We start from the raw sequence: 27846 nt of genomic DNA, 5'->3' as shown, positions 1-27846 counted from the left end.
ATAGGTACAATTTTTGGGGGGGTTATCAAGGCACGTTCATAAAACTCCACCCTACTTGAGACACATGGAGAGATAAGAGAATGGTTTAGCAAGGCCAATGTGCAAGGTACAGAAAACACACGCAGTAGAGGAACACGTGCCGCTTCCAAAAACGGTGGAACTGATTGATACAGAAAAGAGACAGCAAGTGAGTCAGGATTTGTACAGTTTTATTCATGATCGTATTCGGAATTCTTTTTCAGGTTGAGGAATGTCATTTTGTGATTTTCATCTTTGTTTTGGGCATTCTTTGTTTGTTGACAAAATTCTCCCAAATATCTTCAAGGGGGAGAGTTGCTCTGTGTTTGTGAAGGAATTATTTTGCCTACTCTCGCTTCTTCTTCTTTTTCCTCTTCTTGCGCTCTGTCGAGCTATTCCAGTAGTAGAGGACTTGCAGGGCGATGATGCCGTTGCAGGCCGAGGAGATGACGTAGGTGAATGCCATCAGATTGTCGCCCGTTTCCTGCGGACGCGTACACCAAGACAAGGCCATCAGAATATTTCCACTCAAATCATCGACAGCGGCATTGTCGTGCGTTTCGAACAAAATGGCCGCTACCTGCAGTGAGGTGAAGATACGCGCCAGCGACCCAGCAAACAACAGGAAGACAGAAATGGCCGACAACTGGCCAGTATGTCCGTTGCGGAAGTTAGTAGCTGCCTGAATCAGCTGGAAGACACCCAAAGAACACAAACATTCATGCAACCATCTGACAACTACTGTCAAACGTCGGTTTTCAACCATAATCCGTTCCAAAAACCTGATCGAAAACCAATTTGGTCAAAAATCGAAACATATCTCATTATAATCAATGTTTGCTTTTTTTTAATCGAGATTGAACAATACAAACACGCCGACTCACAAAGAAACGCTGGACAAGAATAACATCCGATTTACAGAGATCTCAGCCTAAGTAGTCTGCTTTTTAATAAAAACTGACACGAGGAAGTGACGTATAAGGAAGCGGAGGGGAGTCGAGTGGTGCATTCAGGTGCGCTCAGAGAACCGATTTTCAGTTGTAAACCGAGGCATCACAAACTTGAAATTTTTGGTCAAAAAACGAATTGGTTGAGAACTGAGACATTCGAAAACTGATGTTTTACTGTATCGTATTTTCCGCACAATAAGGCACATAAAAAAACATTCAATTTTCTCAAAAGTTGAGAGTGCAATTTATAATCCGATGAGCTTTACAATTGGATCAATATTCTGATTTCTGGGACATTTTTTCCACTAATCAAATAAAGCTGTATTGTAAAATTAGAAAATAGCTCTTATATAAAAATATATTCTTGTTGCTTACCCTGCTGATGATGATGGCAGGCATGTTGAAGGCCTGTAAGGTGGTTACCACCGACAGAGGGGTGACCGGAGACAGCACGACGACCAGCAGAACCAAGTATACGATCAGAAAAAGGAAACCTGCCAAAACAATTTGTAATTACAAATTTCCCCTCCCTCCATCCCCCAAAAGATCTCAACTTGGATTGGATTTGCCTTTATTAGTCTCGCAGTGGAGAAATTTACATTTCACAGCAGCAATGTTATTGTCTCACCGATGCTGGTTCTCCGTCTGTAGTACTGAATGAGGAATCCGATGGTGACTGTCTGCAGCATAAGGAAGAGCGCCTCGCCCCAAGCGCTGCCATAACGCATTAAACGATATCTCCGTAAACAATCCGCGGTTCTTTGAACATACGACCTAAGCAAGGGCCCACCTGAAGGGAAACTTTTTGACGATGCTGTAGGCCATGGTTCCCGTAATGGCCAGAAGTTCGAGGAGCACCGATTGGAAGCTCAAGCCCTCGCCGCTATTTGCACCGATCATTTTCAGGATCTGAGGCAGCTTTACTGGGGAACACAACAAGTGGGTCAAACCTCCGCATAGTAGCCATTCAGGATTTGCCAATTCACCCATTCATTCGTGTTTTTTTTGGGGGGGCTGAGGGGGCGGCAGGACAATGAAAACTCAAAAGGCTTGAATTTCACATGATATTTAGTTCATGTTTTTAGTTGAATAAGTATTAAGTTTTGAAATCAATGAATAACTGTTTTTAGGTTCTATTAAAATTGTTGCGGTGTAGTATTTAAAACATTGTGTTATCATTTGCATGGAAGTATACAAAAGGTGCTTTACCCATCACCGATCCCAGGATGATGCCGATCCCCAGGCCTTTGCTGAGTAAAATCTTTAAACATGGTACTGAAACACACGTTTTTTTTAAATACAAGATATCATTTCCAATATTCGAACCAAGACCACAGATGCCTGGAAATGCATTTCAAAGGACATCAAAAGAATAACAGAACATACACAGCGTGCCATTCGAAGGATAATTATCACCAATGTACCGTGTAATGACAGTAGTTCAACGATATCTCTGGACAGGTGCATTCATCGACTTCGGTAACCCAAACGAGCGTCTCTATTACAGACAAAACAACACTCAACACTTGACACTCACCGTGTAGAAAATTGAAATTGAGAAAAAATTCATCGTAGCATAATTCTGGTATTAAATATGTCAACAAGACTCCTTTAAAGGGGTCCATAAATGAGGACGCTCTCTCTAAAACGACTTGTTCCGCCATTGTCTTGCGGGCAAGTCACGTGACGTGGCGTGTGTTACAGTTTAAAGAGTCCTCCTTTTAGCAAACAAACGAGTCTGGAGAAAACACAATTTCGGACTACGTATATTTTTATGAAGATAATTCTAGTAAACATTAACATACAATTAACTGTTGAAAAAGCACACTCGTTTTTTTTACGAAAGGACGAGTTTCTATTTTTTGCACGTTGGGGAAACGCTTAATAGTCGCTTCTTGGTTACGTCACTCATGCGCCGAATTCCACAATTACGAAAAGTTTGAAGACGGAAACCATCGGACATGAAAATGGCTTTGGAGACTGGCGGCAATAACGATATATTTGATTGTATTGTCATGGCGGAAGAAAAATTCCGTGGCGAGGGCTACAAAGATGGCTTCGCGAAAGGGACCTACCAAGGTCTGCAGACTGGTCGCAAACATGGAGCCTCTCACGGGGCTAAACTGTCCACGGAGATTTCCTTTTATCAAGGATTTGCCGTGACATGGATATGTCTTCTTCAGCATGGATCAGAACCCAAACTCCGAAAACGTGTCAAGGCCCTTGAATCTTTTCTGTATCTGATTCAAAACTGCAGCTGTGATGACCCCAAATCTGCAAAGCTGCAAGAGGATATGGGGAAACTTCGATGCAAATTCAAACAAGTCTGCTCCATGCTTAGCATCCAAACAGACTTCAAGGATTACACCAAAACGTCTCAAGCGGCGTCGTTCTAAATCTTGACAAGACTTGAATGGCCAATGTGGAAACGCTGCTTCGATAATCGGCAAGATCTTCAACTTGGATTTCCAGTGTAACAGGAAGATGATGTTGCGTGTCTGTTAGGTGATAACAAATTAGTTTTGTTTTGTTGTTTTTCCCCCATGTACTGATATCATATAGTTACCAAAGGGTAGTCTTATTAGTGGTACTATACGTTTTAACGCAAGTGAATTATTTATCATCTTCAAATTACATATTCTTGTTGGGGTGTCTTGATGCGTTTGGCTGCCGCTGCTCACCCGCAGAATAAACTTGTCCTGTGACTGGAATGTGTCTTTGGAAGACGCTTATAAATGAAATGCATTATTATTATTTTAATTTTCATTACAATAAAAAACAGAAAAAGTTAATACTCATTGTAGTTTGTAACACATTTTTAAAAATAAGGAGGAGATAACAGTACGAATGCCATGAATACAGTATCAGAGTTGCCAGGGAAAAAATAGGTGAAATAGTTTTAAGATTATCATTAGTATCTGATGAAAAATGTTAATCGTGCAAAAATGAAGACATACATCACTTACTAAACCGTTTGGTTCGGGGCCGCCACAAAAATGGACAAAATCCGCCAGTGAGGACGGCGGAAAAAAATATTGGCACCGCCCTACCCACTCTCGAGGACTTGCACACTGCAAGAATCCAAACTATGGCGCGGAAAATCCTACTGGGCCCTCCGCACCGTGCCCACCACCTTTTCCAGCTACCGATCCATGCGCACCAAATCCAGCAGACGTTTAAACAGCTTCTTCCCCCAAGCCATTAACTCTGAACAGTAGCCCAAATGGAACTGTATAGTACCTCTTTGCAATTTTTGATGATGATACTAGTGCAGCGTGTTCTACCGGAAACAAATTCCTTGTATGTTCTACATACTTGGCAATAAAGATGGTTCTGATTCTAAATTGGTCTCTCGTCTTCATCATCCTCACGAGACAACGTTCCAGGAACGACTCATGTTTGAATATTACACACAAAATATTACAATTCTACTTTGTTCTCGTGATATAAATCGAAAACGATAACTGATGAAATCATCTTTTTTTCCCCTACCCGAAGTGTGGCTCCTTCACGATGTTCGATTTATCAGTGTGGCAATGGCATCTCGATTCCGCCAGATGGCAGCAGAGGTAAATCAATTGACGACGTGTCTGTACAGTAAATTATATCTTTAAGCGCAACATATATCACACCCCTGATGTACAAAATGCTACGTGTTTTTTATTCGCTATATGGTGTTTAGTAAACATGTATTCGTTCCTATATCTTATATATATTCCTATAAATTCGTTTACCGTACGTCAACATTTTGCGACAGTAGTGACGTCATGGCTGAGTGAAGAGAATGGCCTCAGTTGACTTCCAAAAATTCCTTCTCCGTGAAACTCAGTTGGACTTTCCTGGCCGTCCCTACTCGGTGTCGGTACTCAAAGTGGGCTACTGCCACCCGCAACCCGATGGAACATTTCGAGCCGACGGAACCGTCACGCTCGTTACGAGTGATGGAAACAACATTCTGGTGGACACCGGTGGGCCTTGGAGCAGGGATTTTCTCGTAGAGAGCCTGCGGGGAAAGGACCTGGAGCCTGGGGACATTCACTTGGTCGTGGGGACTCACGGCCATTCTGACCACGTGGGGAACCTTAATCTTTTCCCGTCTGCAATGGTCATCGTGGGGTATGACCTCAGTCGAGGAGACGTATATATGCCCAATAAAATGGGACTGGGTCACGCGTACGTCGTAGACGAGCACGTAAGAGACATTCGATGACTGTATCCGTTTTCTAATCCTTCTATACTCGAGTGTTTTACGGTCTGCTTGTTTTAGTAGATCGCAATGACGATGTACCGTATGTACAGGAGGTGACTGTGCACCACCAATGTAATACAGTAAAGCATGTTGGAATCATGCGTTAACTGTTAGCGTAGTTGGGGTAATGAATGAGTCACGATGAACGAAGGTTGCTTTGAATAATTGAGGAAGATGGCAGCGCAGTTTGCTACATGACTACATTTTGACATGGCTCTAAAAAAATATCAGGGTTACGATGATAGGCAAGAGCTGAGGACGTTGTTTGATGCTGAATAACAGACCTGCAAAAAAATTGTAAATCGCATATCTCTATGTAGTCGTTTGTGTGCCATTAACTTAAGAGATGTGGCCTGGTCGGCTGGGATGTTAATGTAATGAAATGTAATGTAATATAATGGTACTATTCAATACAACCACTAAACCTCTCACCTGTGTGCATGTGTTTATGTGTGTGTTTCAGGTGTGTGTAGTTCCAAGTCCAGGCCACAGCGGAGAGGATGTGAGCGTCCAAGTGAAAGGAACATCGATGGGTACGATTCTAGTAGCCGGGGACCTATTCGACTGCTGCAGCGACGACGAAACGTGGCGGGACTTAAGCCTGAACCCTGCTGTGCAGGAGACGAGCCGCCAACAGGCTCTCCGCATCGCTGATGTCATCATACCAGGTCATGGCCTCCCATTTCGCGTCCTTCGAAATTCCTGAAGCTTAGATTGACTACAAAATGCATATTATTCATAAAGTATTATTCGTGCAAGACGTGTATGGTTCCATGTGGAACATTAAATAAATTGTTCTTTTAATAAAAAGTTTGGATGTCTTCATTATGACATAATCAATAAAAAGAAGCAATATTTAAAAACTGCACAAACTTACAAGTTGTAAGTTATTTACACTGAGGAAATTTAAATAATGCGGTAATTCATATGGAATATTTGGAGGAAAACAATTTGACTGATCTCTGAGATAAAATCGGAAATTCCCATGAAAACAATGCCACGACCATAAAAAAAACATCATTTTATGGGAAACAATTGTAAAAACTTTCTACATTGTCAATTCATATTTTTCCTCATCAAAGGATAAAATGTGTAATTAAAAAATAACTTGTGATTTGCAAAAAAAATACATCGAAATAATTTTGAATTTTCATGAGGGGGAAAAAATAATTTTCACTTTTCATATTATAACAACTGCCTCATAATAGTGACCGATTTTATCTTATAAAATGACTACAGTAATCCCGGATTTTTCTCTTTTTATAGATCTTTTTATTTTTCGCCATTCTAAAACAAGTCATATTTATCCCTGTGACATTTTATTGTCAACTCTGGCTAAAATGATTTTGTCAACCTGTCATTTGACAAACTCTTCCCTATGACATCATTATGTTATTTTCCCCCCCCCCCCCCCTAGACCTTCTGTCGAGAGTGGCAGTACCAGGCGCTGAGCTCTGTTTACATCACCGAGACTAATAACCTCAGTCTGTGTGTATCTTAACTGTCAGGTATGGACGTTGACACGCCCTAAAGATCCCAATCGCACCATAATTCACTGATAAGACCATCAAATGACAACACACGCATACATTAAACGCCCGCTCCCCCACCCCGACTCCCAATGACTATGGCAACTTAGATATGCAGTTTTTGCATATTGTGCAATGCCGTGAAACTATTCAAAGCGAGTTCTATAAGGATTTGCATTTTTATGTGGTATGCTTTGTATTGTCATTCTTGTAATATACTGTTTTTTTTAACATGCATACATTTTGTAATCATTACAAGTTCATTTTGATAAAATATACCAGTAGTTGTAATCTTGTGAAATACAATTTCATTTCTTAGGAAAAGTGCATCTCAGTGGTTGAGAATCTTAATTACAGTATTTTCTGGTGTATAAGGTGCACCCAAAAGTCTTAATGACCTAATGTGAAGTAACACTGAGCCACAACAGGTCTCACAACCATACTGTCAATAGTCACCGACTCAATTTTCATTAGTAGAAGAAGTCGTGCCTCACCCCAGCCTCTACTGTAGCCCCATATGATTTGGTGTGCCTTATGTTTGGAAACGTTTCTATATTTATATATTGTATTTGGATTTTTTTTTCATTCATTGAAGGTGCGCCTTATATATAGAAACATTTTGACAAAAATTCAGACAAACTCAAATTCAGTCCGGGTCATAAAATGTCTAATCAAACTCAGACAAACTCATCAAGTTGGTCTTTGAGGCCTCCAGAGAAACAGTGGAAATGATCCTAAACTGTCTGGTAGAACCAAATTTCCTTGGGAGTGCGCCTTATACACCGGTATATATGGTAAAAAAAAGCATCAATATAAATAAAAAAAAATCTACACTTTTTGACAAACCACATTTTGCACCATGCGGATTTTTTATTGTATTTTTACATGAAATTATAACTTCATTTTTGTAAAATCAGGCAAGCCATGGCTTTTTGGGAAACATTAAAAACCTATTTATTTTTAGAGTAATTAAGATAGTAATTTCTTAAAGCATAATGCGCATTTTTCTTTAAAAAAAAATCCGTCTTTGAATCCAAAATAATTTTCTGATATATTTTCTATTGATATGCCCAATTTATTCACTGGAAAATGACTTTTTTTCATTTTCATAAGACCATTTTTTCCCCTCTTCTTCTCCCTCAACCTTTTGTCTTTGTAATGTATTATTGAAAAGGTAATAGTCACAAAGCAAACAAAGCTGACTTTTATGGCCCTCATGGAAACACTGTCCATGCTCACTCCCATGCCGTAAAGTCCGGGTCATAAAATGTCTAATCAAGCTGCAGCCGCTTATCGCCGATAGCTCCGCCCTTTTTGTAGGACACAAACTGTAGCACAAATCATATAGCCGAAAGAGGAATTCCCTCTGTGTCATTTTGTGCTTTCACCTGCAACCATGTGTACGGGAGCGTGCGCCAAGGTCATCGCCGTGCCCCTCTACATCCTGGCGTTGCTCTCCATCATCTGCAACATCGTGCTCTTCTTCCCCGACCTCGAAACCAGGTATGCGGCCGAAGATCGGGAGGGACATCCCCGGATCACTGAGGAGATTAAATACATGGGAGGAGTAATCGGAGGAGGAATCATGGTGAGTCGTTCAAATATGGGAGTTATTGAAACGTGAGAAATGAACTTCAAATGGTCACTTTGGACCAAAATGGCCGACTTTCCCTGCATGGGTTCTTGAAACCTGTTTGGGGGCTCTGTTCACGATACGCATGGCTATTAAATGCCATGTTATGAACTAAAAGGGCTGAATTCTCATCATTTGGTTGAATCAATAAACTTTGCCAACATCTACATGCAATGACCCCCCCCCCCCCCCCCCCCAAAAAAAAAAAAAAAAACAATTGAAAAGGACAGTTTATACATACAGTAAAGTCTCGTTATATCGATATTCTCGGGAGTCGGAAAAAATATCAATATAACCGGACTATCGATATATCCGATCCTGCGGGCATGTAATTTTCTCCTTGAGTTCATAGAAATAGTATCGTAATAAGCAGTACTATCGATATAACGAAACTTTACTGTATTTTAAAAAAACTTTTTGCCAAGCATTCACAATTGTACGTGAAAAATATCAGTTGGGGAAAAAAATGGAGTGCTTCTAATTTATTAATCTGCAAGAAAACACCCTGAAAAAAAAGCAACCTAGAAGACGAAAAGATTTCATGTGTCATCCGAAGAGCTTAGTCAGCGTACTAAAATTGTCCTGGTAACTTTGGCCCTATATAATGGACAGAAGCGCTAGTGCCAGACTTCTACTCTGATAGATCCCTGCACCAAGGTTGGGGAAGCAGTAGACTACTACCTGACACTAATCTGATTACTTCTTTTGTACTGTCTGATTACCTCTAATGTTCTATGCCTGGCTCTGATTGCCCCATTAGCTCTAGTATCACCTCATTAGCACGACTAAGCCTACGTGGCATGTTTTATGATGTGTCAATCATTTGTTGCGCACTTGCAGGCAACACAACACGGTTTTGTGATTGTTTTTTTTAAAGTGCCTGTGTGGGTTTTCTCTGGGTACTCCGGTTTACTTCCATATTCCAAAAACATGCATGGTAGGTTAAAGGATTGGATTGGATTTGCCAATCCAATCCAAGGTTAAAGGAACATTGTAAATTATCCCAATGTGTGATTTTGAGTGAGATGGTTGTTCCTTTCTGTGTGCCCTGCGATTGGCTGGCAACCAGTTCAAGGTGTCGCCTGCCAACTCCCCAAAAACACCTGGGACAGGGTCAACGCCCCTGGTGAGGATCAACGGGTCAGATCATGGATCGATCTGTCATCTATACGTGAATCAAATGTGGTAGTAACCAGACAAACTCATCAAGTTGGTCTTTGAGGCCTCCAGAGAAACGGTGGAAATGATCCTAAACTGTCTGGTGGAACCAAAATGGCCAACTTCATGATTTTTTTCTGCTCTGGGATTATGGAACTTTTTTTGTGGGTGCATTGGACTCCTATTTATTTTTTTGGGTTCTTCAGTTTGACATTGGTACACAAAAATGGCTCTGACCTAGGTTTGACTTTGACACAACTCAAAATGTGGACAGTGTACTTTGAACCAAAGGGGCAAATTTCCTGTGTCATTCTACATGTGTTTGTAAGATTGACCCTAAAATATGTATGTATGTATGTATGTATGTATGTATGTATGTATGTATGTATGTGTGTATGTGTATGTGTATGTGTGTGTGTGTGTGTGTGTGTGTGTGTGTGTGTGTGTGTGTGTGTGTGTGTGCGTGCGTGCGTGCGTGCGTGCATGCATGTGTGTATGTGTGTATGTATGTATGTGTGTGTGTATACAATTAGTGTATGTGTATTAGTGTATTAATTTATTAATTACATTATTTATCTATTTATCTAGTTATTAATGTATTTATTTTTCAATTTATCTATTTATTAAAGAAATCATTAATTTATTTGTGTGTTTATTTATTTGCATATTTATTCATTTATTTGTGTGTGCTTATTTATTTAGGTAGTTCGTTCGTTAGTTACTTATTCATTTATTTAGTTATTGAGTTATATTTTTATTTTTAAAGATGTCTTTTCATGCTGCCTCTGTTTAAAAGGTCCTCATCCCCGCCATCCACATTCACCTGACCAGTTCTGGCAAATGCTGCGCCAACCGCTGCGGGGTGAGTGCAAAATATATATATATTTTTTCACACGTCATAAAAAAAAAGAAAAGCTTGTAAGCTTCTGAAAATATATCTCTCTCCGCACAGATGTTTCTGTCCATCGGCTTCGCGGCCACCGGTGTGGCGGGAGCCGTTTACAGCCTGAGCGTGGCTGCCCTCGGCCTTGCCAACGGGCCGCTGTGCTACTGGAGCAATCTGCAAAATCCCTTCCCCAAATGGGGGGTTCCCTTTGCAAACAGGTCATTCAGTGTTATTCTATCATAATCATGATTGTATATTTAATGAAGTCAAGCAGAAACAAAATCTTATAACGTCGATTTTCAAGAATTAAAAGATTGGTGCGCTCTGATTTATTTGTGACAAAAGTCAGTATGACAGACATACAGTTCAGTGAGACGGAGAAGATGGTCACAACTTCTCAGTTAGTTGCAGTAATAACAATGATGGTTTTTGTTTTTGCGCAGGACAAACAAATTATTCTTAAATGTTGCTCTTTTTTCCATTTTTATCCCTATTCGTGTGTTGATTCAGCCACCAGTGCTAATTGTTAGCATGTCAACGGTATTCCAAATTGCGTTTTAGCGTTATGGTTTCAAAGGCAAGTTTGTTTGTTTTATTTTTAGAGTAAACTTCAACAGGGAGTGTGCGTATACTTTGAGCTTCTGTGGCCAGGAGGGGGACACTTTGTCAAACATCCACTTGAGAGTTTTGAAAGGCGCTTATAAATTGAATGTATTATCGTTATTATTATCATTGTCATCAGAATCAGAATCATCTTTATTGCCAAGTATGTAGAACACACAAGGAATTTGTTTCCGGTCATTATCATCATTATCGATGAAAAGGTTTCTTCAGCCGTCATCTGTACTTCTTTGAAGGTGTCGGACGCTTCGCTTCTTATCCAAGAAGCTTCGTCAGAAAACTAAAGTCTTACTGGTAGTTTCGGCCCTTTAGTTTGCTGACAAAGCTTCTTGGATAATAAGCGAAATGTCCGACACCTTCAAAGAAGTACAGATGTATCACTGAGAGTTGAGGGAGAAGATTCTAAGACATTACTCATACTCTACTCATATGAGTATGGGTATGGGAATGAGTATTAGTATTATTACTATGAGCATTACTATTATTATTATTATTATTATTATTATTATTATTATGAACTAAATTCACTGCTAGACGATGTGCAAAATTGTTTCCACTCCGGTGCCAGGGTTTTTGTCATTTTCACTCAAATTGCAGGAACGCAGAATACAGTATTGAATTTTAGCACATCAACATTCAATGCAGCATTATAAACCTTAGACTCTCTTCTTTCATCAGAAAAAAAAAGTTTATTCCTAAATTATAGGGGTCTGGAGTTATATGAGCTTGAAATTGGGGCAGCTGTACAAAATACAATATAATACATACATGATTTATATAGCGCTTTAACCACAGCTGAAGCTGTAACAAAGTGCTAACATGGACAAAAGGTAAATGCTGCCCCTTCGTGGAAGGGAAAAGACATTGCCAGAGGTTTGGCCAGCGCTTCATCAGCACTACCAGGAAGGAAAAAAAAGAGATAATTCGGGAATGGCGCTCCACGTCACACTTTTCAATTCTCAAATACATTTGGAAGCGAATGAGTTCATATGATGTTGGGTGAAACTTCACCACTCATCATCAACAACAACAACAACAACAACAACATGACAGTGCCTCGACCCACTAGCTCCAGAAGTTGACATTGCGCAATTCTCCGTCAATTGTCTTTGCAGCAGTGGGAGCTACCTGACAGAAAAGCACATGTGGGATTGGTGCATCCTCCCCAAGGACGTGGTTGAATTCAACGTGGGGTTATTCTCCACCCTTTTGGTGGCAGCCTGCCTTGAACTGATCCTCTGTCTCATTCAAATGATCAACGGGCTTTTCGGATGCCTTTGCGGCACCTGTTCCGGTAACGAGGTAGGGGCCAGGGGCTCTCTTTTCGCCACCCTTTCATATTAAGCGTGATGAAGGATTTGAAATGGTGGCGCTATAAGACGCTGTGGTGTATTTATTATCAATCATATATATATTATAACACAATGGTACCATATCACGGTATCAGTGTGGTATTCTGCTGGCGGTATCATGATACTACATGATCATTAATATACAAGAAGACTTTGTATGAGACATTTATATGAGATAAGAAATGATAAAATGACTTTTAGTGTGATAATATGGGATTTTGCCAAAACCAATATTACGATAGGCTAACTTGTAAAATGATATTGTGATACTTTGCCAACAATACTGTATCTATAAAGTTACCGATATCTACAAAGCATCATAACTCTTTGAATATGTTGCCAACGATGATGTGATATGGATTTCTTGTCATATTTAAACTAACCAGGAAAAAAAGTGATGATGATATCAATCTGAGGATTAGACTAAAATCTATGCAGGCACCATTACATTTTAACAACGATATCACGATACAGCAACTGAAATGACAACTGCAATACGTGGAAAAATGTCACCAATTGCAATATAACGATAATAACCAAAATGTCTACACATCTCTTTCAACAGTAAGCCAGGCAAGGCAGACGCTCAACGACGAGATGACCCGCATCAAGACCACCAAGCATAAGATCGGCTTCAGCTGCACTTGGGAAACTGAAAATAGACAATTTGGCCAATCCCTTGTGACTCCATCATGTGATTCTTTTCTCTGCTTTCCATGACTGACAACACTTATAATGACTTTGATTTATTTCTGTGTGTATGTGCATGTGTATACATGTCTGAACATATTTTGTAATAAAGCTTACAATGAACACAGCGGCTTCCTGTGTGGCATCGAAAATACGCTTTCGCAAAGGAATTGTGAGAGTGACAAATTTACTCTCAAATAAGCAGAAAAGCAAAAGGGCATTCCGGGAGACAATGTGTTTCCGTAATTCTCAGTTAGACACATATTCTTATTTTCCTTTCGGCTTTTCCCTTCAGGGGTCGCCACAGGGAATCAATGTCCTCCATCTAACCCGGTTTTGCACACCCTCTTCTCTCACACCAGCTACCTTCATATACTCTTTGACCACCTCTTCGGTCTTCCTCTCGGTCTCCTGCCTAGCAGTTCAAGGCTCAGCATCGTTCTCCCGATATATAGTCACTCTCAGTTAGACACATATTTCCGTATAATCATCGTCTGTATTTTGTCATGATCTGGTTGGCGACCAACGGGGGGCGCTGTCGGCCCCGCCTGCACCTGCACAGGTGCTGGTCGTCCCGATCAGATTGCCGACCAGCGGGTAGCGACGTCATCCCTGCCGGCAGCCTCGCAGGTGCTGGTCGTTACAATCAATGACACTTAAAAGGACACCTGGCACGACCATCCGGTGCCGATTCATTGTTTGTTTGCTACTTGGTTGCAGCATGCATCGTGTACGTGTTTGTTTAACCTTGGCGGGCTTTTACTTTTGGTCTTCTTTTGCTACTTTGTATTTTTTTCCATTCAGATCATTTTGATGTTTTACATTTTGTTCCTGCTGACCTTTATTTTAATACAATTTGTCAAACAACCTCCTGCTCCCTCCTGCCTGCTTTTTGGGATCCGAACCCGCCATCACCACCTCGCAAAACCTTGACAGAATGAATCGGCCAACTATCGGATCCCGCAGGTACATCGGACCCGTCTCATTTCCACCCTGTGCCTGGCAATGCTACGTCCACGTTAGCGCAAGCCTCGTCGCGTTTGAATCGCGTCACTCGACGAGCCGCAACGTCCACGTAAACGTCCGGCCGAGACCTCCTTCCAGGTGGCCGTCCAGGGTGACCCTGGGTGACTGGCATTGCACGCCCACGTCCAGCCACGCTGTCGTCGTGCATGACGAATTGAGTCTCATCCACGACGAGCCGTGCAACGTCCGCGTCAACGTCAGTCCGAGACCCCACTCACCGCTGGATCCCGGAGCGGCTCTGGACTGGTCTCGTTCCCCCGGAGCCGGGCAGTTCACGCCCACGTCGGCGTCCGGCCGAGACCTGGTCCCATACGGCCGTACGGGGTGCCATTCTGCGCCTGGCAGTTCGACGTCCACGCAGAGCCATGCGCCGTCGCGTGAACGTGCGAGAGGGATCGCACTCACGCCCACGACGATCCGTGCCGCGTCTTCGTCCACCCCAGGCCGAGTCCCGTTCCCATCAGGCCGCCGCCCGTCGTATGCTGGAGAGGCAGCGGTTGCCCTCTCCACCGACCGTTCCCTGGCGAGTGGACCTTTTGGGAGACTGTTGGGACTTCTGGAAGCAGCCCCTTGAAGGGGGGGTACTGTCATGATCTGGTTGGCGACCAACGGGGGGCGCTGTCGGCCCCGCCTGCACCTGCACAGGTGCTGGTCGTCCCGATCAGATTGGCGACCAGCGGGTAGCGACGTCAGCCCGGCCGGCAGCCTCGCAGGTGCTGGTCGTTATAATCAATGACACTTAAAAGGACACCTGGCACGATCATCCGGGGCCGATTCATTGTTTGTTTGCTGCTTGGTTGCAGCATGCATCGTGTACGTGTTTGTTTAACCTTGGCGGGCTTTTACTTTTGGTCTTCTTTTGCTACTTTGTAATTTTTCCATTCAGATCATTTTGATGTTTTACATTTTGTTCCTGCTGACTTTATTTTAATACAATTTATCAAACAACCTCCTACTCACTCCTGCCTGCTTTTTGGGATCCGAACCCGCCATCACCACCTCGCAAAACGTGACATATTTTGGATTGGATTAGCCTTTATTAATCTTGCAGGGGAGAAATTCACATTTCACAGCAGCAAAGTGATTGTCAGAGATATTTGGTCAATGTGAACAAAAGCTCAAACACAGGAAGATTGTCTTTTACTGCTGGCAGGGGATGTAGCCATTCATAACCGACGCCCAATGTCTGCAGTTCTCTGGAAAACTAGATAGATAGATAGATAGATAGATAGATTTCGCTGTGGTGACCCCTGAAGGGAAAAGCCGAAAGGAAAAGAAGACAGGCTGGATTAAGAGGACAGGGGGGGCATGTTGTTTGGGTGTTGTGGAAAGCCTGCAGTCAGGTTTTAACTGTTGCCGGGGGACTGCATGGTGGAGGAATAAACGTCTTTTTAGTCGCTAACACGGTGCAGCAAAATATTTGTTTTGTGCCTTTCTGGAGATGAACTTCAACGAGTTGCCTTGGGCACACGAGGAGGAATGGATTTATCTTCTCCGCAGTCCACGGGAGGAAAATATTGTAGGAGCAGGTCAGTCAGCATGGGGCACGTTTTCGTGTGAAATGTTAAAAAAGTGGCCGTTTAGGGCGGGGGGGTTGGTCCATTGTAGCGGTCCGGTAAAACTTCACATTATGTTTTGGAGGGGACAGTTTGGGTAGAAATGTGTGAGAAATTTCAAATCTGACTTTTTAGAATACAGAGAGTTGTGTCAGGAAGGGCAAACATGCGAATCAAACCTCTGAAGATGGAAGACATTGATTCGCTGTGGCGACCCCTTGAAGGGAAAAGCCGAAAGATAATAATGAGAATTTTAATAGGCTCTTACTTTGAAATGCTTTGTGGTACTTACTTTTTTATTTTTTTTTCTGCAAGTATAGACATGTTGAAATGTATAGAAAGCCTGAGGCTCCGTGAAGAAAATGTTGGTCTTGTTGCTTCTTGTACATACACGCGTCTTGCTTTAAGGCCAGTTCTAATTCCCCACTTATCAGCTTAGCGTGGAGGCATTTGGCACAATAGTCGGGAGTAATCTCGTTTGACAGATCCTGCCAAGGGAAACACAGATTGAATGGACTCCGATATAGTATGCACTTGCAGAATGTGAACAAGGTAAAATGTAAGCGCTCAGTCAGAAAAGTTGCAGAAATGTCGTTTTACAATACAATACATATTGATATTTTGTATCATATCAAAAAGCAAGTATGCTAGAAGCAGTGATGTGCGGTGAGGTTCATGGACTGTGATGACTGACGTCATCACAGTCAGATTTACAAACATATGAACTTTTCAGAGTAGATTATTTACCATTTGATTGGCAACAGTTAACATGTTTTGTTTAAAATGTCATGTCCGCATTCTTTATATAAACTGTAGCATAGAAAAAAAAAGAATTAAAAAAAAACATTATTATCGTGTCACCTTTACTTATAAATGAAGTCCATGCGCCGCTCCTTCTGAAGAAAGGCATCTATACCTTCTTTGGAGAAGCCTTCCTTATCTTTCTTCAGTTTTAAAAGTCACTCTATTTCTTTCAATTTAGATATGTAATCCTCCAAAATAAGGCCAAGCAAGATGAAAAAAATGACTGGATGGTTGCACTTAACTTGCTAAATGTTTACTGTAGCTTGCTCTCACTAATTCTATTATTCTGCAGCCGAGGAGTCGTAAGAAGAATATAGGTAATCACCAGCGCCTCCTGTCATGAGGCAGGAGAACTGTGTGCCTCACCTATACACACAGTTTTGATAAAAATAATAAAATAAACACTGTAGTACAGTGTTTATAATGTAATGTGACTTATACATTATATACACCAGCTAAACTAGAAATTTAGTTCATATACTAAAAGTGTTTGAACACTTTAAAAGCGAAATGCAGAGAGACAGCAATGCGGTCTCACTGCAGAGCAAGCCAGCACAGTTAGCATAGTGATTGCGCAATGCATGGTGAGGCTCAGCCGACTGCTGCCTCACCGCTTGTCTCGACTTAGTATTTGAACGCTAAATGTGAAAATTCAGTGATCACTAAATAAATATAACTGTTTAATTTATGTTTTCATTTGATATTTCCATGATGACAGGTGAGGCGCGGCCTGATTGCACGCCACTGGAGAAGTGACTTTTGGGGGGCATAATGTTGCAATTTCATTGACATGTTTTCACTTTTGTTTTTAAATGTATGTTTTTGAATAATCATGGCGCACCTAATGTGATATGGAAGGGGAAAAAATTGGACATTTACAAGAAAAAAAGAAAACAAAGATACTGTATTTTCCGGTCTATAAGGCGAACCCAAAAGCCTTGATTTTCTTCAAAAGATGACCCTGCGCCTTATATGCAGGTGCGCTTTATATGAAAAGTAATATTGAGCCACAACAGGTCTCGCAACTACTGTCAAAACTACCTGTTCAAAAACCGATTTGTTCAAAAACCGAAACAGCACTTTCCATTCAAATCAATGTAAAAAATCTTAATCCGTTCAGTCTAGAAAACAACTTTTTAACTATTTCACAGCATAAACCGGATAAAGACTTAATAGTTCCATAAAAACAAACTGTAATGTTTTATTTTCACCAAAAGCCGAAAGGAAAAGAAGAAGAAGAACATTAAAATCTGCATAAAAAGCTCTCTATCTGTCTGCCACGGGGCGTGTTGGCACCTATCCCAGCTGTCTTTGGGCAATCACAGGGCACACTAACTTTTCAAACAATCCTCTGCTTGCTTTAAAATCATACTATTTAGGAGATCTTAACCAAACATGTCTGCATTTTTGCAAAAATAAAACAACAACAATATTAATGCATCGGTCAGGAAATGACATATAAGGAAGCGGAGGAGGGTAGTCGAGTGATGCATTCAGATCCACTCAGTTTGGTTGAGAGTCTGAGCATGATTTTTGCATGGGATGAGAACAGACGTTCAAAAACAGGTTTGACTCTGTTAGTATATATTATATTTTGAATTGTTTTTATTCATTGATGGTGCGCTTTATAGTCCGGCGCACCTTATATATGGAAAAGGTTTGAAAATACACCATTTAGTGGGGGTGAACTAATGGATCCAATCTATGTAAAAAAGTTTCTTTATTGACTGAACTGTCGACCACACATTGACAATAAGGAGAGATTGAAGAAAAAAATGTGGTCTTTTGAATTTTTTTTTCCAGCGGTGTAATAATCTCTCTTATCAACGCTGTTCCATCCAAACAGAAAGTTATAAAATTATACATTATGACAAAAAACAAAGACAAAATATAATACAGTTAACGGGCCCTATACGTACATATTAGTTTTATTTTGAAGGTGGCCGGATGTGTTTCTCACCGTTGTTTACCTTTTATTTTTCTAAGTGAGCGGAAGTCATCGGCATCTTTTGTCTCGCTCCCGCGCCGCCAGCTCATCTATCCCTCGCGTGCACAATTAACCAGCTCGATGAGATAAAAAAAAAAAGCCCACCGCCCGCGACGTCTTTCGCCCCTTCCACCCGCCGAACTCCTGCCCCGGCTTGGTTCGCCTCATCCCCGCAGTGAGATGTTCCGAGCTCCAGGCGGCTCCACACGAACACCGCCGCCGATACCGGTCTGGGGACACAACGATGCTTTTCGAACGGAGAGCCAGGTAGCGTTCGCTTTCTGTAGTTGTGGGTGTAAAAATGGTGCAGTTTGAGTAAAAAAAACGGCGAAATTGCGATGCAGGGATTGTCTAGTGAAATAAACGCGGAGATAACGGTGATGGGGGCCAGGGGGTCCTCCCCCTCCTTCTCACGCAAAGGCCTTTCTCATGTTTCATTTATTTCCCAAAGAACGGCTCGGTTCCCTTAGAAATCCGTTTCACGAAAGATTTTTTATTTCCTGTTGTTAAGATCTTCAGCGCTTTCGCGATGCATTTGGGAGAATAAAGAGTAGAGATGGTCCTCTTGTTTAGATCACACAAGTAGGATATTTATTTGCCGGAGCACAGAGAGCAGCCGCTGCGCTCATCGTCTACTTTGTCGAGAAGTCAAACATACATAAACTGGCTTTTATCGCTGTCAAGTCAGGTAATGCCGAGTAGTGGCTGGGTTGCCAGATCAGCTCAGTATTACAGCATTACACAAAATGAGGATACAGTGAGACCTCAACTTACGAACTTAATTGGATTGGATTCGATTTGCATGTATTAGTCTCGCAGTGGAGAAATTTACATTTCACAGCAGCAAATTTATGAAAGAAATGAAAGGAGAAAAAAGGCGCAAAAAAGCACAATGGCCCTTTTGGTGTCCAGCGAAGCCAGTCGAATGGCACCGCCATTCCTCCCATTCAAAAACAGTACTGGCATATTCATGCTGCCGAAAAGGCGCAACCGTTCAGCACAGTCTCCTCCTTGATGAATGTCGTGGTCAAAAATGCTGAAAAACAATCCGTATCCGTTCCACACGACGCACAACAACACAAAGTGACAAAAAAAAAAACACAAAAACAAGACAAAAACAACAAAAAAAGCCAGGCTCATCAGAGCACTTGCTGGGGCTGCCTACTCGGGTGCCATCTTTGACTCCTTTGGTTCCCGGACAGAGTGTGTAAGGCGAAAAAGTGTGTATCTCAAAAAAAGAATTCCCATAGGAAACCATTAAAATGGGAATAATCTGTTCCCGGGTTTCCATAAAATATACTTTTCAACTAAATAAGCCTTAAAACTACACACAACATACCTTATTCTAAGTATAATAAATGTGCTATAGTATTGGAATGAAAGAAATACACTGCATTGTATCATAAAGTCACTTTATTTACATTTGTGATGGTCAGTTATGGCTTGATGGAATGGCGTTGGAGGTCAAAGGGAATTGCTGTTTGGAAAGAGAGGCGCATTACATGACGACTGTAATTAAAGAAATAAACTGTGCTGTAAAATAAAGTTTTATTTACCTTTTTGATGGTCGTTGATGGCTAATGGAAGGAGAGTCACCTTCCATAAGGACTGTTGGTAACTAAACCTCTGGTGCTGCTCGGTCGTGTCCTTCCGCCGAAGATCACTCCGCCAGCCGTGGTGGGTGTGTATTATGAAAATAGTGCTTATTATAAGGTTTAATTTTCATAAATTTGACGTTTGTAAGACAAAAAGTTTGTAAGTTGAGGTCTCACTGTACAATGTAACTTTCTTAACACCTGTTATATTTGTTGCATCTGTTGATTTTTCTCTCTCCCGAGCAAGGCTGCGAGAAAATGAACCAGAAAGCTCTGAGGGTCAAGTTACAAGAAAAAAAAAGAAGTCGTAATCTTACACGGTAAAAAAACGTAAAATCGTTTGGTCAACATTGTGCGACAAACTGAAACCAAGATTACTCTTATCGATAAACTGTAATATATTTGGAACAAAATGCATTTTTGTTGGGGGACAAACATAATTTAGGGGGGGAAATTGAGAATACTGTTGTGTGATCCAAAAAAAACTCCGACTATTTTGGGGTAATGCATAAAAAATGTTTGATTGAAAGGAAGCAAAATCAAATATTATGACAGTTAAGTTTTATTGGGTTGAGGGGTGGAATTGTTACAAAGTTAGAAAAAGAATGTCTCAATGCAAGGGCCATTTTTTTTGCCGCCAAAGGTTTCCGTTTTGGTGGCCTCAGTATAGCATCTCTGCTTTTTGCAGATGATGGGGTACTGTTGGGGCTCAAGTGGAGCTCTCCAACTCTCTCTTGAGCGTTTCACAGCGTTTGAGCGTTTGCAGCTGTGAAATGTAAATTTCTCCACTGTGAGACTAATAAAGGCAAATCCAATCCAATCCAATTACCTGACATGACAATTAGATATCAAGTAGACAGGATGAACTTAATACAACTAACAACTAGTTTTCAAATTTGAAGTGAAAAAATAATGAGTGTTATCAGTGTCTGAAACTCATGACAAAAAGTTAGCGGACAGACAACTGAAAAATTGCCTGCCCGGCCATAAAGTTGCCTGCCCCATTTTTCACAACTTGAAACACAATAAGACGACTCATCGCAAAAAATAATAATTGTTGCAAAGTATAAAGTAGTTTTTTAAATTAAGGAAGTACCTACCACAAATGCTCCCTTGCTTAAAGGACAACCGACACCATTTTTTGTTTTTCTAACTGACATCAGAAAAACGTTTTATAGCATCTAAAATACCCAAAACACACAAGGTGATATTTTTATTCAAACGCAAAACATCAATAAAATTGAGTTAAAGTTGCTAAATCTGCAAAAAATTGAGCTGCGAATTGTGGATTTTCAGAAAGTCCCACCCCCAGTTCGTGACGTCACGCCAAGACGTCTTGCCTTGCCGGAGAATCAAAACAGTGGCTTCAGATTCAGAGAAGATGCTTTTTTGTTACGCATCCAGTTTTGAATATAATTCAAATAGTTCTGAAGAGGAAAGCATAAATTATTAGCAATCGATTAAAGACTTTCTTCCGGGTCATTTTGAGGCACCAAGACTGATGTGTAGCACCCCGAGAAAATGCAGAAGATGGCGCCAGAGCTCCGTTGATTTGTCTGCTTGGAATTTGTGTTAGCGAATATCAAATAGTAGTGTTGGTGCAACACACAACGATTCACCATCGCGTTATTTATGTGTTTTCCTTCTAATTTCGCCATCAACATGAAGTTTTCAGACCAAACAAAGTACCGCAAAATACATTGTGTGTCCTTTCTCGGTCAGGGGCGTTCCTTCCATGACGTGACGTCAGAACTCGTCACCAACTCAAAAACAAGACTTCCTGAATATTCAGTGCGAGTCTTAAAACGTAAAATATAGCTATATGCGGTGGAATCTTTGTAAAATACGCTCAGTAGAAGTCATTTGAAGCCATTTTACAAATTATCGACACAACTTGTCCGAAGGCGTCGGTTGTCCTTTAATTCATGGCAAATATCCCTTGCTGAAGATGTTGCTCCAGTTGTCGTTTGTCGTCATGGTGCACAATGTATCCAATGCATGGTTGCGTTGCGCTGTCTGCTAAAAGCCACGTGGAATCCTCTTTCGAAGCGCCTTTCAAAGCTCTCAAGTACACTTTACAGTCACGGTATAGTCCGAAGCACGGAACAGGCTTCTGATTGGATACCAAGTATGCAAATTGCCAAACGAAAGTTCATGCTGCGGACTATACCGTGACTGTAAAGTGTATTTGAGAGTTTTGAAAGGCGCTTAGAAAGAGGAGTTCACGTGGCTTGTAGCGGTTTGCTTGTAGCTTTTGCTTTATTGAATAAAACAATCGTTTGATTTGAAAATTAACTATTTTTTTTTTTTTTTCTTGAAGAAGTTGTCGGCCACCCGGGCCGAGACGTTTTGAAAGTTGTACACCCAACATAAAAGTTGTACGCCCGGGCCTCCGGGCAGACGTTATTTCAAACACTCGTGTTTTTTTGGTTTACAAACGACAATTTGACATTTTTAATCGGACTTTAGCAAGCATCATGACATTTCACAAGTTTAATTTCCTTTCATGAGCCGAATAAAATGATATGGCGGGCCCAGATTTGGCCCACGGGCCTTGACTTTGACACCTGTGTCATAACATGAAAAAGTATCTACTGTACTATGAAAAGAGGGAACAAAATCTTACAAGAAAAAAATAATTGTCCATGATTGGAGGTGGAAATTGAGCGCAATGGGGGGGGATCTTTTTGTTTATTATTGGCGCTGTGGCCACGAATGTCTCGTTCACTCATTGGGTTGATTCTGTGCTTTGGGCAGGCTGCTGCGAGGGCTGGTGTGTAGGCACCTGGGGCCCCTTCGGATGTGGAAAGCTCTGCTGCTCTTTGTGGCCATTGCCTTCGCCGGACAACTGCTGGGAATTATATTCAGCAAAAGGTAATTGTGGATTTTATGTTTTTAACTGATTCACTGCCAGACAATGTGCAACAATGTGTCCACTCCAGTGGCAGGTTTTTTTTCATTTTCACTCCAATTGCAAGACCCACAGAATATTGAGTTTTAGGGACTACATAAACATTCATTGCAGTGTAAGAAACCTTACACTCTCTTCTTTCATCAGAAAAAAAGTTTATTTCGAGCTGACTTGGTTGTGGAGTTATCTGCATTGGAAGTGGGGGAGGCTGTACAAAAGGTAAATGATGCCCCCTTGTGGGTGGGAAAAACATTGCCAGAGGTATGACAGAAGCTTGAAACGCACCCTCCAAACCGCAAGAAAAAACAAAACTCGAACAAATTGGGGAATGGCGCTCCACGTCGTGCTTTTCAATTTCCGATTAAATTCAGGAATGCAGTAAATGAGTTAAGCTAGCCGTTGTAGCGTCGCCAGAACAAAGTTGAGATGTTGAAATAAGTTGCAACACGGTTAAAAAAGTCCTAATGTCATAAAGGTGGTGAGAAAAAAAGTTGTGACAAGAAAAAAATGTGACTGGCAAAAATCTGCAATTTCAAAGGCCAAAAAAATATTCTATCATTGCCACAAAACTAAATTGGTGAACGGACATTGAGAAAGTCTCACCGTTGAAAAATGTAAATGGTAATATGACTGAGAGGGGGTAGGGGGTGAGAGGGGGACAGCTAATAACAAAAATGGTTTCTCCAATAGCAGCGTCCAACCAGCCGCTCGCTCCATCTTCTCATCCCCTGACGCCCAGGGTCCGTCCCTCGGGCCGTGTCGGCCCCGCACCCACATCATGTTCCTCAAGACCCACAAAACGGCCAGCAGCACCGTGCTCAACATGCTCTACCGATTCGGGGAGGAACGCGGACTTCGCTTTGCCCTGCCGCTGGGGTATCAACTGGGCTACCCGTTACCCTTCAGTGCCCACAGGGTCAAGGGATACCGGGGACCTCGAGTTGTGGAGTTCCACATCATGGGAAATCACATGAGGTTTAATAAAGCCGAGGTGAGTGGGTGACGGGGGTGGGTGGAGGTGGATGACTACACATGTTACATGAAAAAGTTAGGAAGGATGTTTGAGGGGCAAAACCCTGTTCCTGAGTGGCTTTTCTCTGGGTACTCCCACATTCTAAAAACATGGAAATTAATACAAAAACTTGTCTCGAGGTGTGAGTGTGAGATCCGATTGGTTGTTTGTCTCTGTGTGCCCAGCGATTAGCTGGCAACCAGTTCAGGGTGCCCCCCGCCGAGTCCCAGAAAATAGCTGCAATAGGCTCCAGCACACCTGCATCTTTTGTGAGGATAAAATGGGTTAGAAAATAGATGGATGGAAAACTAAAAAAAAAAAGAAACAAACATAATCCATTTTCTAATCTGGTTACCTTCACAATTGTCGCTGGGATACTGAAGTCTATCCCAGCTGTCTTCGGGCAGTAGGCAGGGGAGAACCTGAACTAGTTGCAATGTGGTGCTGGTGGACCCCAAAAAAGCAGGCAGGAGGGAACAACGGGGTGTATTTGACAAATTGTATTGAATAAGGTCAACAGGAACAAAATCTCAAACAACAAAGGCATCCAAACAAAAAGGTCCAAAGTAGCAAACAAAACCACGAGTTAAACACAACAAAACGAAACAAACCGACAGGGTGAAACAAACAAGGACCCGATACTAAATGGTCGTGCAGCGAGTCCTTTTAACTGCCACTGATTAAAAGGACCAAAACCTGTGCAGGTGCAGGCGGGGCCCTACAGTGCCACCCATTGGTCGCAAACCGAAATGTGACACAGCCCACTCGCAGGGCATGGATAGCCAAACTACCATTCACGCTCGTATTCCCACTCAGGGACAATTTGGAGTGTTCAAATCAGACTGCCATGCATCTTTTTGGAATGCGGGAGGAAACTGGAGTACCCAGAGAAAAGCCACTTTTGCACGGGGACTTGAAAGTGTCATCAATTTCAATTTGGTGGTCTCGTAGGTGGAGAAGGTGATGCCTGCGGACACCTTCTACTTCTCCATCGTCAGGGACCCCGTCGCTCTGGCCGAGTCGTCCTTCGCTTATTACAAAGAAGTGGCGCCGGCGTTCCGGAAAGCTAAAGGCTTGGGCGACTTTGCAGACAATCCGGGAAAGTACTACGACCCGCGCGGCCGCAATAACCACTACGCCCGCAACTTGCTGTGGTTCGACTTCGGCATGGACCACAACGCTAATTTCTCTGCGGTTTTGGCGCGGCACGGCGAGTCGGTGGTGCGCCGGACCTTCAAGCTGGTCCTGGTGTCTGAATTCTTTGACCAGTCTATGATCCTGCTGCGGCACGCCCTGTGCTGGCCTCTGGACGCCGTGGTGTCGTTTAGCCTCAACGCGAGGCAGCAGAAGCCGGACGGCGGCGCCGCTTTGACTGACGGATGGGTGGGCAAAGTTCGAATCGGGCGCTCGGCCGCCAAAGCGCCACCCGACCTCTTCCTCACGGAGGAGCAACGGGACAAGCTGCGCCAATGGAACGCTTTGGACTGGCACTTGTATCAAGCTCTCAATCGGACCTTCTGGCGGGAAGTGGCGGCGTTCGGGGCAGGCCCGGATGGAGCGGGAAGTGGCTCTCCTGCGGAACCGGCGCGAAGCCCTGGCGCGGGCCTGCCTACGGGACGGCGGGAAGCCCGTAGAAGCCCACCGCATCCGAGACAAAACCATCAGGCCCTTCCAGAGCGGCCCGGTGAAAATTCTAGGCTACGAGCTGCAGCCGGGATTGGACAACGGCACCAGGATGGCGTGCCTGAGAATGATCCGCCCCGAGATCCAGTACAAAGACGTTCTGGATGCCAAACAGTTTCCGCGCTTGCCGCAAGCCTTGCCGGGGCAGCAAATCCCCAAATTAGCCTCTGATCAGTCTTTTTTCAAACAAGACCCATCCAGGACAGGTGACAAGGGACGGGACCCGGGAGGGAGGAGAGCAGAGGAGGGCTCGCGGGACTGGGACGGAAGTCACTTCCTTAGCCGGAATCGAAACGAAACCGTTGCAAGGACGAGGAAGCGGCCAGCGTTTTAAGTGAAGTCGCTTTGAACTGAAAGCTTTCATCGTACTTCCACCTTTTTATTTTTTGTTTTTTTGTTGTTTTTACTTCCGGACGCTTCCGACTGCATTTGGACCATGTGGGCAAAACAACAAAAAACAAAAAAACAAAAAGCAAGTCCGAAAAACGGGTTCGTAAACTTGCAGTGTCACAGGGGGAAAAATTATGTCATTTTAGGGGGAAAAAAACACAAAAGAAAAGTCAACAGCTCATGATTTTAATTTTAGACAAATAAAGTTACGGTATTGAAAGAAAAGAATCATAAAGTTACCAGGACAAAAAAAAATAGTTTGAACTTAATTTGTATTTTATGCATATAAAACATGTTATGAGTAAAGGAAGGTCATACAGTTGCCAACTATAATATATAAAAGAACTTAGCTGGTGTCAATGTGACAATGATAAAAATTCTAATTTTACATTTTTTTTTTTGCAACAACCAAGAAAAAAGATGTTGATTACACGAAAAGAGTTTCTTGGAAAAGGAAAATCCGAAATCTGCAGGGGGGGGGGGGGGGGCACCGTGTTCTGCCAGTAAAATGGATATTATAGTTGTTGTTTTATGTGGGGGGTGGGGCATCTAAAGTGGGAGGAATTTTTGCAAGAAAAGTCCCAATATTACAAGGAATCATGTGGTCATGTCAAAAGAATGTTTTTTTTTGGGGTGGGGGGTTGTTACACAAATTTAGTCGTTCTGCAAAAATATTCACATATGTATTTGTGAAAAGCAGAAATAATAATAATAATAATACATTTTATTTCAAGCGCCTTTCAAAACACCCAAGGACACTTTACAATAAAAACAATAGAACACAGCACATAACAATAAAACCATAAGTAAAATGATAAATAATAAAATAGCAGATAGAATTAGACATTGAAAGCAATTTTAAACAAATGGGTTTTGAGATGAGCCTTGAAAATAGGGAGGGAGTCAATATTACGGATGTTGGGTGGGAGTGAATTCCAGAGTTTGGGAGCAGAGCGGCTGAAAGCTCTGCATCCCATCGTGGTGAGACGGGCAGAGGGCACATAGAGGAGGATGAGGATCTGAGGGACCGAGAGGGAACAGAGATTTGAAGCAGGTCAGAAAGATAGGGAGGAGCAAGGTTATGGATGGCTTTGAAAGTAAACAGAAGTATTTTGAATTCGATACGATGTTTAACCGGTAGCCAGTGGAGTTGCTGGAGTACAGGGGTGATGTGGTGAAAGGAGGGGGTTTTGGTGATGATCCGGGCTGAAGAATTTTGGACGAGTTGGAGTTTATGGAGAAATTTCTGATTGACACCGAAGAGAAGTGCGTTGCAATAATCGATGCGGGAGGTAACAAGACTGTGATAAGGATAGCAGCGGAGTGAGGGGTGAGCGAGGGACGGAGACGGTTAATATTACGGAGGTGGAAATAAGCAGACCGAGTAATGTTATTAATATGGGAGTGAAAGGAAAGTGAGCTATCGAGGATGACACCCAGACTCTTGACCTGAGGGGAGGGGGACATGGTAGAACTGTCAATGGTGAGGGAGAAACTGTTAGTAGAAAGATGTGGTATTAGCAGAAAACTACAGGAATCAAACCGATCAGCAAAAATGAATCATTTTGCAAGACAAACGTCGCAGAGCTGAAAAAAAAAGAGATTAACTGCAAAAACTGTTTGTAAAGTCACATGAATTATCAACATCATTGCAAGGACAAAAAAAAAATAATATATATATATATATATATATATATATATATATATATATATATATATATATATATACAGTTATATCGATATTCAAGGGAGTCCGAAAAAATATCGATATAACCGGGACTATCGATATATCCGAT

General features: G+C 42.1%; 5 protein-coding genes across 5 annotated transcripts; 4 read left to right on the top strand and 1 right to left on the bottom strand.

Moving 5' to 3' along the window:
- Nucleotides 1–192: 192 nt before the first annotated feature.
- Nucleotides 193–2661, bottom strand: LOC148902020 (mannose-P-dolichol utilization defect 1 protein-like). The gene is made up of 7 exons (XM_088990202.1): nt 2506–2661; nt 2178–2243; nt 1759–1891; nt 1597–1682; nt 1344–1462; nt 599–709; nt 193–502 (listed from the first exon to the last, which is right to left on the bottom strand). Exons 1-7 carry the CDS (start codon nt 2630–2632, stop codon nt 365–367), a joined length of 780 nt encoding a protein of 259 aa, XP_088846328.1. The 5' UTR covers nt 2633–2661; the 3' UTR covers nt 193–364.
- A 48-nt stretch (nt 2662–2709) lies between these two features.
- Nucleotides 2710–4312, top strand: lto1 (LTO1 maturation factor of ABCE1). Its single transcript, XM_088990203.1, has one exon. The coding sequence runs from the start codon at nt 2930–2932 to the stop codon at nt 3362–3364; it is 435 nt and encodes a 144-aa protein (XP_088846329.1). The 5' UTR covers nt 2710–2929; the 3' UTR covers nt 3365–4312.
- Nucleotides 4313–4731: 419 nt separating this feature from the next.
- mblac1 (metallo-beta-lactamase domain containing 1) lies at nt 4732–6027 on the top strand. Its single transcript, XM_088990200.1, has 2 exons — nt 4732–5160; nt 5681–6027. The coding sequence occupies exons 1-2, from the start codon at nt 4753–4755 to the stop codon at nt 5921–5923; spliced, it is 651 nt and encodes a 216-aa protein (XP_088846326.1). The 5' UTR covers nt 4732–4752; the 3' UTR covers nt 5924–6027.
- A 2081-nt stretch (nt 6028–8108) lies between these two features.
- On the top strand, nt 8109–13211 carry tm4sf21b (transmembrane 4 L six family member 21b). The gene is made up of 5 exons (XM_088990201.1): nt 8109–8334; nt 10334–10399; nt 10490–10641; nt 12160–12346; nt 12962–13211. The coding sequence occupies exons 1-5, from the start codon at nt 8143–8145 to the stop codon at nt 12962–12964; spliced, it is 600 nt and encodes a 199-aa protein (XP_088846327.1). The 5' UTR covers nt 8109–8142; the 3' UTR covers nt 12965–13211.
- A 2314-nt stretch (nt 13212–15525) lies between these two features.
- gal3st4 (galactose-3-O-sulfotransferase 4) lies at nt 15526–26516 on the top strand. The gene is given in 6 exon segments (XM_089017848.1): nt 15526–15641; nt 18459–18726; nt 22812–22928; nt 23656–23956; nt 24929–25522; nt 25524–26516. Coding segments are annotated over 5 exon segments (1506 nt in total). The 5' UTR covers nt 15526–15641; nt 18459–18703; the 3' UTR covers nt 25995–26516.
- The last annotated feature ends 1330 nt before the right edge of the window (nt 26517–27846 follow it).

The sequence above is a fragment of the Hippocampus bargibanti genome, linkage group LG02, assembly GCF_051943395.1.
Source record: "Hippocampus bargibanti isolate YZ-2025 linkage group LG02, ASM5194339v1, whole genome shotgun sequence".
NCBI lineage: Eukaryota > Metazoa > Chordata > Actinopteri > Syngnathiformes > Syngnathidae > Hippocampus > Hippocampus bargibanti.
Note: the sequence above shows the minus strand (reverse complement) of the source record. Positions and strands in the feature narration are given on the sequence as shown.